This window comes from Rhinopithecus bieti, unplaced genomic scaffold (assembly GCF_001698545.2).
Source record: "Rhinopithecus bieti isolate Rb0 unplaced genomic scaffold, ASM169854v2 scaffold_315, whole genome shotgun sequence".
Lineage (NCBI taxonomy): Eukaryota > Metazoa > Chordata > Mammalia > Primates > Cercopithecidae > Rhinopithecus > Rhinopithecus bieti.
The window spans coordinates 2,116,779-2,129,346 of NW_016803481.1; the positions used below are offsets into that span (position 1 = coordinate 2,116,779).

The window sequence follows — 12,568 nt, forward strand, 5'->3', positions numbered from 1 at the left end:
AAAAAAAAAAAAAAAAAAAAGATCAGTGGTTGCCAGAGGTAGGGAGGAGGGAGACATGAATAGTCCCACTGAATAGGTGGAGCACAGGAGACTTTTAGAGCAGTGAAAAGATTCCGTATGATATCGTAATGGCAAATACACGTTTTTATACATTTGTCCAAACCCATCACATGCACAGCACCACGAGTGAACCCAAATGTAAACTGTAGACTCTGAGTGATGATGATGCATCGATGTAGGTTCATTGAGTGTACCAAATGCACCACTCTTGGGGGATGTTGATAATGAGGGAGGCTGTGTGCAGGGGGAGGGGTGGTGTATACAGGACTCTTCTGTACCTTTCAATCAATTTTTCTGTGAACCTAAAACTACGCTTTAAAAAAGGCTATTTTATTTTATTGTTTATTATTTCAACTTTTATTGTGGATTCAGGGGGTTCATGTGCAGGTTTGTTACCTGGGTATATTGTGTGATCCTGAAGCTTGGAGTATAGATGATCCTGTCACCCAGGTAGTGAGCATAGTGCCCAGTAGTTAGTTTTTCAACCCTTACCCCTCTTCAACCCTCCCCCATCTTGTATTCCTGCCCCCAACCCTGTGTTTAGCTCCTACTTAAAAGTGAGAATATGAGGTATTGGTGTTCTGTTCCTGCATTAATTCATTTAGGATAACAGCCTCCAGCTGCATCCATGTTGCTGCATAGGACATTATTTTGTTCTTTATTATGGCTGCATAGTATTCCATGGTGTATATGTACCACATTTTCTTTATTCAATCCACTGCTGATGGGCACTTAGCTTGATTTCATGTCTTTGCTATTGTGAATAGTTCTGCAATGAACTTATGAGTGTATGTGTCTTTTTGGTAGAATGACTTATTTTCCTTCAGATGTATACCCAGTAATGGGATTGTTGTGTCAAATGATAGTTCTAAGTTCTTTGAGAAATCTCCAAATTGCTTTCCACAGTGGCTGAACTAATTTACATTCTCACCAACAGTGTAAGCATTCCCTTTTCTCCACAGGCTCATCAGCATCTGTTGATGAGTGACTTTTTAATAATAGCCATTCTGACTGGTATGAGACAGTGTCTCATCGTCGTTTTGAGTTGCATTTCTCTGATGATTAGTGATGATGAGCATTTTTTCATGTTTGTTGGCTGCTTGTATATCTTCTTTTGAGAAATATCTGTTCATGTCTCCTGCCCACTTTTTTTTTTTTTTTTTCTGAGACAGGATCTTACTTTGTCATGCATGCTGGAGTGCAGTGGCACAAACATGGCTCACTCAGCCTTAACCTCCCAGGCTTAAGTGATCCTCCCACCTCAGCCTCCCGAGTAGCTAGGACCACAGGCATGGGCCATTGTGCCTGGCTAATTTATTATTATTTTGTAGAGACAGGGTTTCCCCATGCTGCCCAGTCTCAGGCTAGTCTTGAAGCCTTAGTCTCAAGTGATCCTCCTGCCTTGGTCTCCGAAAGTGCTGGGATTATAAGTATAAGCCACCAAGCCTGGCCCCTCTTTTGCCCACTTTCTGATGGGGTTATTTGTTTTGTGCTTATTGAATTAAGTTCCTTATAGATTCCAGATATTAGACCTTTGTTGGATGCATAGTTTGCAAATATTAGTATTTTCTCCCATTCTGTAGGTTGTCTGTTCACTTTGTTGATAGTTTTTTGGGGTTTTTTCCTCCTGTACAGAAGCTCCTTAGTTTAATTAGGTCCCACTCATCCACTTGTCAATTTTGGTTTTTGTTGCAATTGCTTTTGAGGACTTAATCATAAATTCTTTTTCAAGGCCAATGTCCAGAATAATGTTTCCCAGATTTTCTTCTAGGATCCTTACAGTTTGAGGCCTTAAATGTAAATCTTTAATCCATCTTGACTTATATAATTTTGTATAAGGTGAAAGGTAGGGGTCCAGTTTTATTCTTCTGCATATGACTAGCCAACTATCCCAGCGCCATTTATTAAATAGGGAGTCCTTTCCCCACTGCTTATTTTTTCAACTTTGTCGAAGATCAGATGGCTGTAGGTGTGCTGGGCTATTTTGTTCCATTGGTCTCTGTGTCTGTTTTTGTATCAGCACCGTACTGTTAAAAAGTTATTATTTTTTAGGTGGAGAGAAGGCTGGCAAAAGGCAGGAGAGGCACAGGGAGATTTTGGGGCTGAAGTCTTGATATAGCTGGGCCCCAGCCCTCTCTTCCTCCTACCCAGGGATAGGGGGAGTCACAGAAGACCCCTGGGGGCGGGTCCTGGTGTGTCCAGAGCTGGGTAGTGACAGTTGGCTGCTCTGGCAGGTGGTGTGGAGGCCCCGATGATGATCCGTCTGGTGAACGGTTCAGGCCCGCACGAGGGCCGCGTGGAAGTGTACCACGACCGGCGCTGGGGCACTGTGTGTGACGACGGCTGGGACAAGAAGGACGGAGATGTGGTGTGCCGCATGCTCGGCTTCCGCGGTGTGGAGGAGGTGTACCGCACAGCTCGATTCGGGCAAGGTAAGGCGCTCTGAGGGTAAAGGACATGGGAGAGGGCCTGCACATCCTAGGTCTGGGCCCTCCTCCAAAGCCGGAGTCCCTTCCACTGCAATTCCGCAAGGTCCCCAGCCTCTCCCCGAATGCTTGCTGCAATGAGAACTCACTGCTCTGCCCCAGGCAACCACCTCCGGTGGTCATCAGACAGTTCTGATGATTAGAACATTCTTCCTTTCACTGGATCTAAGTCCTGTCTCCTGGTGGTGTCCCACACCACCCTCCCCAGTCCTGTGTCCCAGGCACAGCTGCTGTGGTCTCTCTCCCCCGGCTAGCTCCTCAGACCTTTATAACTTGCTCTCACGGCTCTATTATGTTTTTATCATTAACACTGATATGATACTCTGTGCCAGGCTATGTTCTCAACATGTAACAAATATTCACCCATTTCGTCTTTACAGCACTATGAAGTATACAGGTATCATCGCTGTTTTTCTTTCTTCTTTCTTTTTTTGAGGAGGGGAACAGGATCTTGTTCTGTCATCTAGTTTGGAGTGCAATGGTGCAGTCATGGCTCACTGCAGCCTTGATCACCCGGGCTCAAGTGATCCTCCTACCTCAGCCTCCTGACTAGCTGGGACTACTAACCATCCCCAGCTAACTTTTTATTTTTAATAGAGATGAGGTCTCACTATGTTGCCCAGACTGGTCTCGAACTCCTGGGCTCAAGCAGTCCACTGACCTTGGCCTCCCAAAGTGCTGGGATTATAGGCATGAGCCACCGTGCACAGCCATCCCAGTTTTTCAAATGAGGAAATAAAAGCACAGAGAGGTTGAGTAACTTGCCCAAGGTCACACAGCTAGCAAATGTCAGACCCAGAATTTAGACTCAAGCAGGTGTCTTAGGAGTCTGTATTTGAACCACTCTGCTGGGCTGTCTCTGCCTCTCTGAGTCTTTTCTTCTCCAGGTGAAAATCCCCAGTATTCATCTTGTCCCCATATGACAAGATTTGGAAAGCCTTCATCATTTTGGTTGCTTTCCTTTTGACATGCTGAAGCACATTGACCTTCCTATAGATGGCACAACAGACTCTGAGGACGGGGCACAGACCCTTCTTAGGTAGATGGCTGATTCGAACCCTGCATTTGTTTCCTGATGGAAAGAATCAGACACTCTTGTGTTGACTCACAACTAAAACAATGGTCCCACGTGCACAAACCTGGTACTCCCCACACTCATTCAGTAGTGAGCTGTCCCTTGACAGCGTGTCCTGGCTCTGTCGCTTCTGCGCTCTGGGTCTTGGTGTCCTGTCTGTAACTAAAGGGCCTGCAGGCTCTGGGATGGGTCTCCCAGCCTGGGCCCCCTGGGATTTAAGATGCTGCTGCTCACCTGTGGAGAAGACCAGGTGAGCGTGGGGAGGGATTGGGGCTGACCCTCTCACACCCAGTTACCAGGCCCCCTGGTGACCCACGGACGGCAGCCTGCTGACAGCAGGGCTCCCCACACCATGGAGCGGAGCCGGGCGTACCTGCTATCTTGCCTGAGGTCATCGCTGTCCAACCTGCTGTGCTAAATGGCTACAGGGACCCATGGCACAGGGTGAGGGGAGAAAGTGGCATGTCCCTTCCAGATGGGGACTCAGAGCCAGGTCATATCCAGACTGGAGGTAGAAGCCTCCATTCCTCCCTCCACCTTTCTCTTCATCCCCACCAGGGGTTGCTACAGTTCTTGGTCCAAATCTCATCCCGTAGATCTCATTGGTAATTGACTGAAAGTGACCTTTGGTGAAATCTGTCAAGCCAGCAGGCAGGGAGTGCAGTCTTAAGGGCCAGAATTTGCTGGGCGAGTTCAAAGGGGTCTGGTACCACGAAGGGCAGCCCACCAGGAAAGAATACTGTTTTCCCACCTAAGGCTTGGGGCTGGATTCCAGCTGGTTTTGGCTAAGGAAAACCACCGCTGTTGTTGGTTAGAATAGGAGTAGTCCTCAAATTCCCATTTTGAACTCCAAAGAAGGCTTCTTCCTAATAAGTGGCAGTAAAACCTTTTGAGGAAAAACATTATAAATTGTTTTCAAGGAGTCAGAATAGGTAGTTTGAAGATCACAGGTCATGTTAGCCTGACTGCCAGTTGGTGAAAAGGCAGTGGGTGGGCTTGGAGTGCCAGGCCAGCGATCCTGTAGACTTTGTGGCTTCTTTCACTCCCCTGATCTCTGTTCCTCTTGACACGTGGGGAAGCTCTAAGCTTGCCACTTGATTCTTTAAACTGGTCGATGGGAAGCTGGACTTGCTTTCACGAATGCCCTATTTTTTGCACCATTATTTCCCTGTCACGGTGCCCTAATGGGTCTCACGTGCTATTCAAGACCTTGGCTGATTGCAGGCCAGGTGTCACTAGTGGTATACAGAGGGCCGTAGGGGCCTGAACAGGGGAGGGCTGGCATAACTGAGGCTTTCTGCCAGCACAGACTCCACCCATGTTCTCCTCCTCCTCTCTACAAGCGGTTTCCAGGCACCTGCCATGGACCAGGCTAGCTGCAGGGCTGAGGGGCAGAGTGACCAAGCGTTGCCCTGGCAACAGCACGGGTAGTGTAGAGGGGGATTCTAAACCATGTGCCAAGGGTTCTAATGCTGTTGTAGCCATGGGACCGAGAGGAGGGAAGGCTGTCACTCCTGGCGGCAGGCAGAGCCACCCTGCCAGCATCCTACCCACTGGTGCCCCAACCCCACTCCCAGCTCATCCGCTGTTGAGCCTGAAGGAGCCTCCCAGGTCTCTCTCACTCTGCCTCCTAGCCTTCTTCTCACGCCCCTCCTTCCTGTCAGTTTCCTCTCCCCAGCACCCCCAACACCCCACCTCCACTATCCTTGTGTTCTGCACACTCTCTGGAGGCTGCCTCCACACCTGGAGCTTCAGTCACCCCAAGCTCTTCCCTCTGTCATAGTACTCAGTGGAGCTCCAGACCCGAGTGTCCAGTGACCTTCCTGACAGCTACACAACCCCATGGGCTCCTCTAACGGCAGCTGTCACAATTGCACACATCTCCTTCCCACCAGATCCTGTGCATCACTCATCACCATCACCAGAACCATCCTACCAGTCAGACCCCATCCCAGCCAGAACCATGGGCCACCTCTTCCTTGTCACCATTCCCTCTCCCTGCATCAGGTTGGTGCCAAAGTCCTGCAGATCCCACCAGTATGCACTCATCTGGTGTTCCTTGAACCTGTCCCCACCTTGTCGTTCTTGCTGTCCTCCCCTTAGGAGATTAGCAGGTAGAGCAGTGGTTAGCGCCCCAGCCCTGGAATCAAACCACCCACGTCAGAATCCCGGATCTGCCACTTGTGGCTGGAGACCTTGACGAGATTCCATACACTCTCTAAGCTTCAGTTCTTCCACTGTTGAAGAATTACTATAAATGCTAAAGGAGATCCTGCATGTCAAGCAGTTAGCAGGCACAAGCTCCGTTGTGCACACTTATCTACAGGTGTGGGGTGGAGATGGGGGCAGTAGAGGCTCTAATCCTCCAGGAACCACTCCTCATGGCCACCACGCCTGCAGGCTAGCTCCTGTGACCTTTCTTCTTGTGGAAGCTGGGGATCTTTCTTCTTTTTTTCTGTTTTTAAGAGATGAGGTCTCCCTCTGTCACCCATGGAGTGTACACTCTGCAGTGCAGTGGTGCAATCATAGTTTGCTGCAGCCTCGACCTCCCAGGCTCAAGCAATCCTCCTGCCTCAACCTTCAGAGTAGCTGGGACCATGGGCGCATGCCACTATGCCAAGCTAATTATTTCATTTTATTATTTTGGAGAAATGGGGTCTTGCTATATTGCCCAGGCTGATCTCAAACTGTTAGGGATCTTTCTAAAATGAGTACCTGATCACCTCACTCCCTGCCTGGGTCCTCAAAGGATTTTTATTGCTCTCAGAATCAAGCTGGGTTTCCCTAGCTCAGCACCCAAGGATCTTCTTCATCTGCCTCCTGCCCAACCCGTACCTCTCCACACTGGCTCCTTCCATGCTCCCTCACCCCCAAGATAGAATAACCCTCCTCTATGCTCCCATCACATTTTTCTCTATCACAGCACTTCTTATACTCTCCTGATCCCTGCGATATATGGAAACATCTTGAGGGCTTCACCTTTATAGTTCCAAAACCCAAAACTACCTGGGGCATAAGAGGAGCTGGATAAATGTGGAAGGGAAGAAGAAAGGAAGGAGGGAGGAGTGAAGGGAGGGAGGGAGGCAGGCAGGAACGGAGGGAGGGAAGAAGGAAGAATGAAGGGAGCAAGGAAGGAAAAATAGAAGGAAGGAAGGAATTCCAGTGCCTGCCAAACCTGAGTCCTCCCTGTCTCCAAGCCCTGACAGTTCTCCCAGGGGTCTGGCACCATAAAATTTCTCCTGGACAGGGCATAGTAATCAGATTTTCTGTTTGCATGGGGGAAGCCAAGGAAAGACCCAAATGGGAGGGCCTTGAAGATGTTCTAAATTTTAAATTGGTCCAGGAGGTGTTGGAGTGATGCAAATGGAGAGGTGGAAGGGTGATGACTGGAGGGAGGCCCAGGAGGCGGCGGAAGGGAGTATGACCTAGCGCAGCTGGGAGCATCTCCCAGGGAGACAGACAGATGGAAAAGGAGGTAAGGATGAGTGCACATCAGATAGATTTGTAGGTGGGAACAGGCAGACAAAATTAGGAGTGTTCACTTCTAATTATAGCATTATTACCTCCTCTTGTCCTTTTATCTAAGATAAGATTCAAATATTGGGAAATAGCTTTAGTGCAAGGGTCAGCCAACATTTTCCATAAAGTGCTGGATAGCAAATATTTTAAGCTTTGTGGGCCAGGTGGTCTCTATCACAGCTACTCAGTTCTGCAGTTGGAGTGGGAAAACAACCTTAGCCAATATGCAATCAAATGGGTGGGGCTGTGTTCCAATACAACTTTATTTATAAAAGCAGGCATTGGCCAGACCTGGCTCATGGTTTGCCGTCCCCTGGCTGAGTGTTACGGGCTGTGCACTGTGGCTGTATGAGGAGAAAAGACTGCACTGGCCAAACACGAGAGGCCAGATCAGGGCCTCTTCCCCTCAATAGTTACATACTTAGAGTTGTCACTCAATCTTTCTGGGGCCTCAGTTTCCCTCTCTTAAATACCTGTTAAATAGCCCTCCTGCCTTCTGTGTGTGAGGTACAGATGGAAGGCTGTAGGAATCAGTGTAACTTTTTCCTACTATGAATAAATAAACACATAGAAGCTCGAACGTTAGCTCCATAAGGCAGAAATCCTTTGCATCTGTTGTTTTGTCTTTCTTTCTGTTCATCAGAATGGTACTGAGCACACAGAGGACTCAATAATTTGGTTTTTTGTTTGTTTGTTTGTTTTGTCTTTGAAACTGAGTCTTGCTCTGTCACCCAAGCTGGAGTACAGTGGCATGATCTCGGCTTGCTGTAACCTCCGCCTCACAGGTTCAAGTGATTCTCCTGCCTCAGCCTCCTGCGGAACGGAGATTACAGGCATGTGCCACCACGCCCACCCAATTTTTGTCATGTTGACCAGGCTGGTCTTGAACTCCTGATCTCAACAATCTGTCCTCCTCAGCCTCCCAAAGTGCTGGGATTACAGGCGTGAGCCACGGCACCTGGCCAAGAGTCTGCTTTTCTGTGTGTGTGTGTGTGTGTGTGTGTGTGTGTGTGTGTGTGTGTGTGCAACAAGGCTGTTTATTTCACCTGGGTGCAGGCAGGCTGAGTCCGAAAAGAGAGTCAGCACAGGAGATGGGGTGGGGCCATTTTATAGGATTTGGGTAGGCAGTGGAAAATTACAGTCAAAGGGGGTTATTCTCTGGCGGGCAGGGGCAGGGGTCACAAGGTGCTCAGTGGGGGAGCTTCTGAGCCAGGAGAAGGAATTTCACAAGGTAATGTCATCAGTTAAGGCAGGAACAGGCCATTTTCACTTCTTTTGTGATTCTTCAGTTACTTCAGGCCATCTGGATGTGTACGTACAGGTCACAGGGGATAGGATGGCTTAGCTTGGGCTCAGAGGCCTGACATTCCTGTCTTCTTACATTAATAAGAAAAATAACATAAAATAGTGTTGAAGTGTTGGGGCAGCAAAAATTTGGATGGGGTGGTATGGAAAGATAATGGGCGATGTTTCTCAGGGCTGCTTCGAGCGGGGTTAGGGGCAGTGTGGGAACCTAGAGTGGGAGAGATTAAGCTGAAGGAAGATTTTGTGTGTCTGCTTTTCTAACAAGCTCTCCGGTGATGTTGACAGCACTGGTCCTCAGACTGCACCTTGAGTAATCAGCTATCAGTTCTAAAGCTCAAGCCATGATTGGTACCTAGAGCCGACGGAGTTCTAGCCTCCACCTGGTGGTGCGAGGAGCAGAGAGGCTTTGCTGGCAAATTCCTCTGGGAATGATCCCCCGCAGTGTTGATGTCACTGCAGATATGCACTGCTCCTCCCTCAATGACCCTGTTCCCATTATATTGGTCCTCCCATGACTGGACGTGAGCCAGAACCCCTGGTGAAACACCAGCTAGAGTTTCAAGATCCTATATATGCATTTGGGCTGGGTCACCTTGGAGCTGTTCTTTATTTGTTAGTCTTTATTTGCTTTGGGTGTGACTAATCCCACAGAGCCCTGGAGCTTGCAGCCTTTTCCTGGGTAATTTGCAAACCGATGTGTCTTCCAGGAGACGTTTAATCTGAAAATCATTCTCTGCCTCAAAGGGCTTATTGTGTAAGAGCTACAGCTATCCAGGCCAGGAAGAGGCTCTGGAGAAGAAACAACATCCAAGGAGGTGGTGGAAGGGGCCTCTCGTCCCTGCTCCATCCCCGGATTCACTGCATGGCAATCCCTTGACAACAGGGGCTGAAAATGTCTACATAACAAAAATATGTTCAAGCCATTTAGTTCATGTGTTAGAACCAAACAACAGGGGAGTGGTTTAAATGTTCTCTTGACATTCTTTGTAAAGGGATTTTACCCATGTACTTCAAGAGTGAATGACAGAATTTAAGACTTTAATAGTCAGTCCTGACACTTCCACTAAAAAGGAGAGGTTGTCCAGCTCCTGACACATAGCCGATATTCATAGCTACTACCATCATCACCATTAATTATTGTGATTCTGCCCTCAAGAAACTAATCCCAGAAAATAAGTATGAGGTCTTGTGGGGAGGTGGAGAGGGCAGCTGGAAGCCCCTAGATTTGAGTGTGCAGCAGAGCCAAGTCAAGGGCAGACGCAGTCATGCTCTCTCTTCTCCTTCTTGCCTCCTGTGTATCTGCTTAGAAGCTGTGTTTCCCTGTCTCCACAGGCACTGGGAGGATCTGGATGGATGACGTCGCCTGCAAGGGCACAGAGGAAACTATCTTCCGCTGCAGCTTCTCCAAATGGGGGGTAACAAACTGTGGGCATGCTGAAGATGCCAGTGTGACATGCAACAGACACTGAAAGTGGGCAGAGCCCAAGCTCGGGGTCCCGCACAGAGCATCCTTCCTGCATCCCTGGGGTGGGGCATGGCTCAGGGCCGCCCTGACCATGCCTCGGCCACACCCCAACCAGCACTTCCAGTCCTCACACCTGCATCCCAGGACCGCGGGGGCCAGTCGTCATTTTCCTCTTGAACATGTGCTCCAAAGTGTAACTCTGGGACCTACTGCCCATCTCTCTCTTCCACCAGGTTCCTGCATGAGGAGCCCTGGTCAACTGGATCACCACTTTGCCCAGCCTCTGAACACCATGCACCAGGCCTCAATATCCCAGTTCCCTTTGGCCTTTTAGTTACAGGTGAATGCTGAGAATGTGTCAGAGACAAGTGCAGCAGCAGGGATGGGTGGTAGTACAGATCATTTACTCTTCAGACAATTCCCAAACCTCCGTTAGTCCAAGAGTTTCAACATCTTCCTCTCCAGCAAGAGGCAACGTCAAGTGATGAATTTCCCCCCTTTACTCTGCCTCTGCTCCCCATTTGGTAGTTTGAGGAAGTGACATAGAGGAGAAGCCAGCTGTAGGGTAAGAGGGAAATGCAAGTCACCTGCAGAAATCCAGCTAGATTTGGAGAAGGGAATGAGACTAACATTGAATGACTACCATGGCAGGCTAAATAGTATCTTGGGTGCTAAATTTATGTATCCACTTAGCTGCATTGGTCCAGGGCATGTGAGTCTGGATACGCCCTTACCTCCAGGTAGCACTTAACTGGTCCATTCACCTAGCCTGCAAGTCAGAAGACAGAATGACTGAGACCATGTTCCCACCTGAACTTATGGTCTTTACTTGGCCTGAGCAAAAAGCTTGTGTACAGTAACTAGAAAGTGTGGCGTGTAACTAGAAAGTTGCACACTTCAGAACCTCCAGGGTGTGAGGGCAAGGTCAAACATGATTGGCTTCCAGGCCGACCGTCAGTGTAGGAGGAAAGCTGATGTGGAGGGTGACATGGGGGCTGCCCGTGTTAAACCTGAGTCCAGTGCTCCGGCATTGGGCAGTCACGGTTAAAGCCAAGTCATGTGTGTCTCAGCTGTTTGAAGGTGATGATTTTGCATCTTCCAAGCCTCTTCAGGTGTGAATCTGTGGTCAGGGAAACACAAGTCCTAATGGAACCCCTGGGGGTGGAAGGAAATGAAGATTCCCTATAACCTCTGGGGGTGGGGAGTAGGAATAAGGGGCCTTGGGCCTCCACAAATCTGCAATCTGCAGCCTCCTCCTAGAGATAGGGAGATCATGTTCTGCTTTTTACATGAGGAGCAGAACTGGGCCATACACGTGTTCGAGAACTAGGGGAGCTACCTGGTAGCAAGTGAGTATAGAACCACCTCACCTTGGGGGAATCTCAAACTTATAGGCCTCAGATACACGATCACCTGTCATATCAGGTGAGCACCGGCCTGCTTGGGGAGAGACCTGGGCCCCTCCAGGTGTAGGATCAGCAACACTCCTGGCTGACAACTAAGTCAATGTGGCCCTAGGTCATTCTTGCTTCCAATATGCTTGCTACTCCTTAAATGTCCTAATGATGAGAAACTCTCCTTCTGACCAATTGCTATGTTTACATAACACGCATGTAGTCATGCATCCCTTGCCAGAGCCAATATATGTATGCATATATAAACATAGCACTTTTTACTACATAGTTCAGCACATTGCAAGGTTTGCATTTAAATTAAAAACAAAAAAACAAAAAAAAAAAAACTAAAGATAAAAGATGCCACACTGAACAAACTAAATTCCCAACCCGGTTCTGGCAAAGAATCCAGTTATCGCTTCCATGAAGACGCACATACTCTCTTACTTGGTCTTTTCATTAGGGAAAAATGTAAGTCTTATTTTACATCAAATGAAAACAATGTTAAAAAGTGTGTGAACCTTAAAAATGGAAGTCTACTAGTTTACATACCTACTTCAGAGAACATGGAAATGACCATGGGCCTGCATTTCAGGGACTAAAGGAAATTAGGCCTGGCCTAAAATACATCAGACCTTTTGTAAGAAAGAATTTCAATAAAGCAAAAACATGTCACTAACAAGCTTTCCACGACATACATTCCTTCTCCTGAAAACCTGGTGAGTGTGGGGAGGGCTGGTGAAATTGGGTGATGTGATCATTTTTCAGTGGGGATTGGTAGTGTCGGCAGCTCATAGGAAAAGTCACCCTAATACTTCTGGACGATAACACGGTCTTGTCCAAGAACAACGAGGAACATGATGGCTTAAGCCTTATTTGGTAACCAAAGGAAGTGGGTCCCAAGCAACAGAACCATCACTAAGGCTCATCTTACAAGAAAACTGCTTTTGCATTCAACAGAGAAAAGAACACCTGTCTGTTTCCTTCTCACATCTCCAGAGTCCTCAGTTGGGGGTGTGCTTCCCTCCGGAGTTCCGTTCAGTGTAAGAAGATCCTCCAGAGTTAGGTACTGGCTCTGTGAAGTCACTGGCCCCATCGTCTAAGGACAGGCAGGAATTCCAGGTACAGGACCTGAACAGTGTGTGGGGATGGCCCAGGTCACTGCATAGTCCTGGTCATATGCTTAAAGTGGCACCTCTGGGAATAATGTGCTGAGATTGCTACATGATAATTTGCTAAGTCAACAGAGAAAAGTTGACTTTCT

General features: G+C 48.2%; 1 protein-coding gene across 1 annotated transcript in view; it reads left to right on the forward strand.

Moving 5' to 3' along the window:
- The window catches only part of SCARA5 (scavenger receptor class A member 5), a 131,869-nt gene extending 119,889 nt beyond the window's left edge, over nucleotides 1-11,980 (forward strand). Inside the window, exons 8-9 of the mRNA XM_017885008.1 lie at nucleotides 2,295-2,492; nucleotides 9,778-11,980. Coding sequence (XP_017740497.1) covers nucleotides 2,295-2,492; nucleotides 9,778-9,914 — 335 coding nt within the window. The 3' untranslated portion in view covers nucleotides 9,915-11,980. The remainder of the gene's footprint in view (nucleotides 1-2,294; nucleotides 2,493-9,777) is intronic.
- Nucleotides 11,981-12,568: the final 588 nt, after the last annotated feature.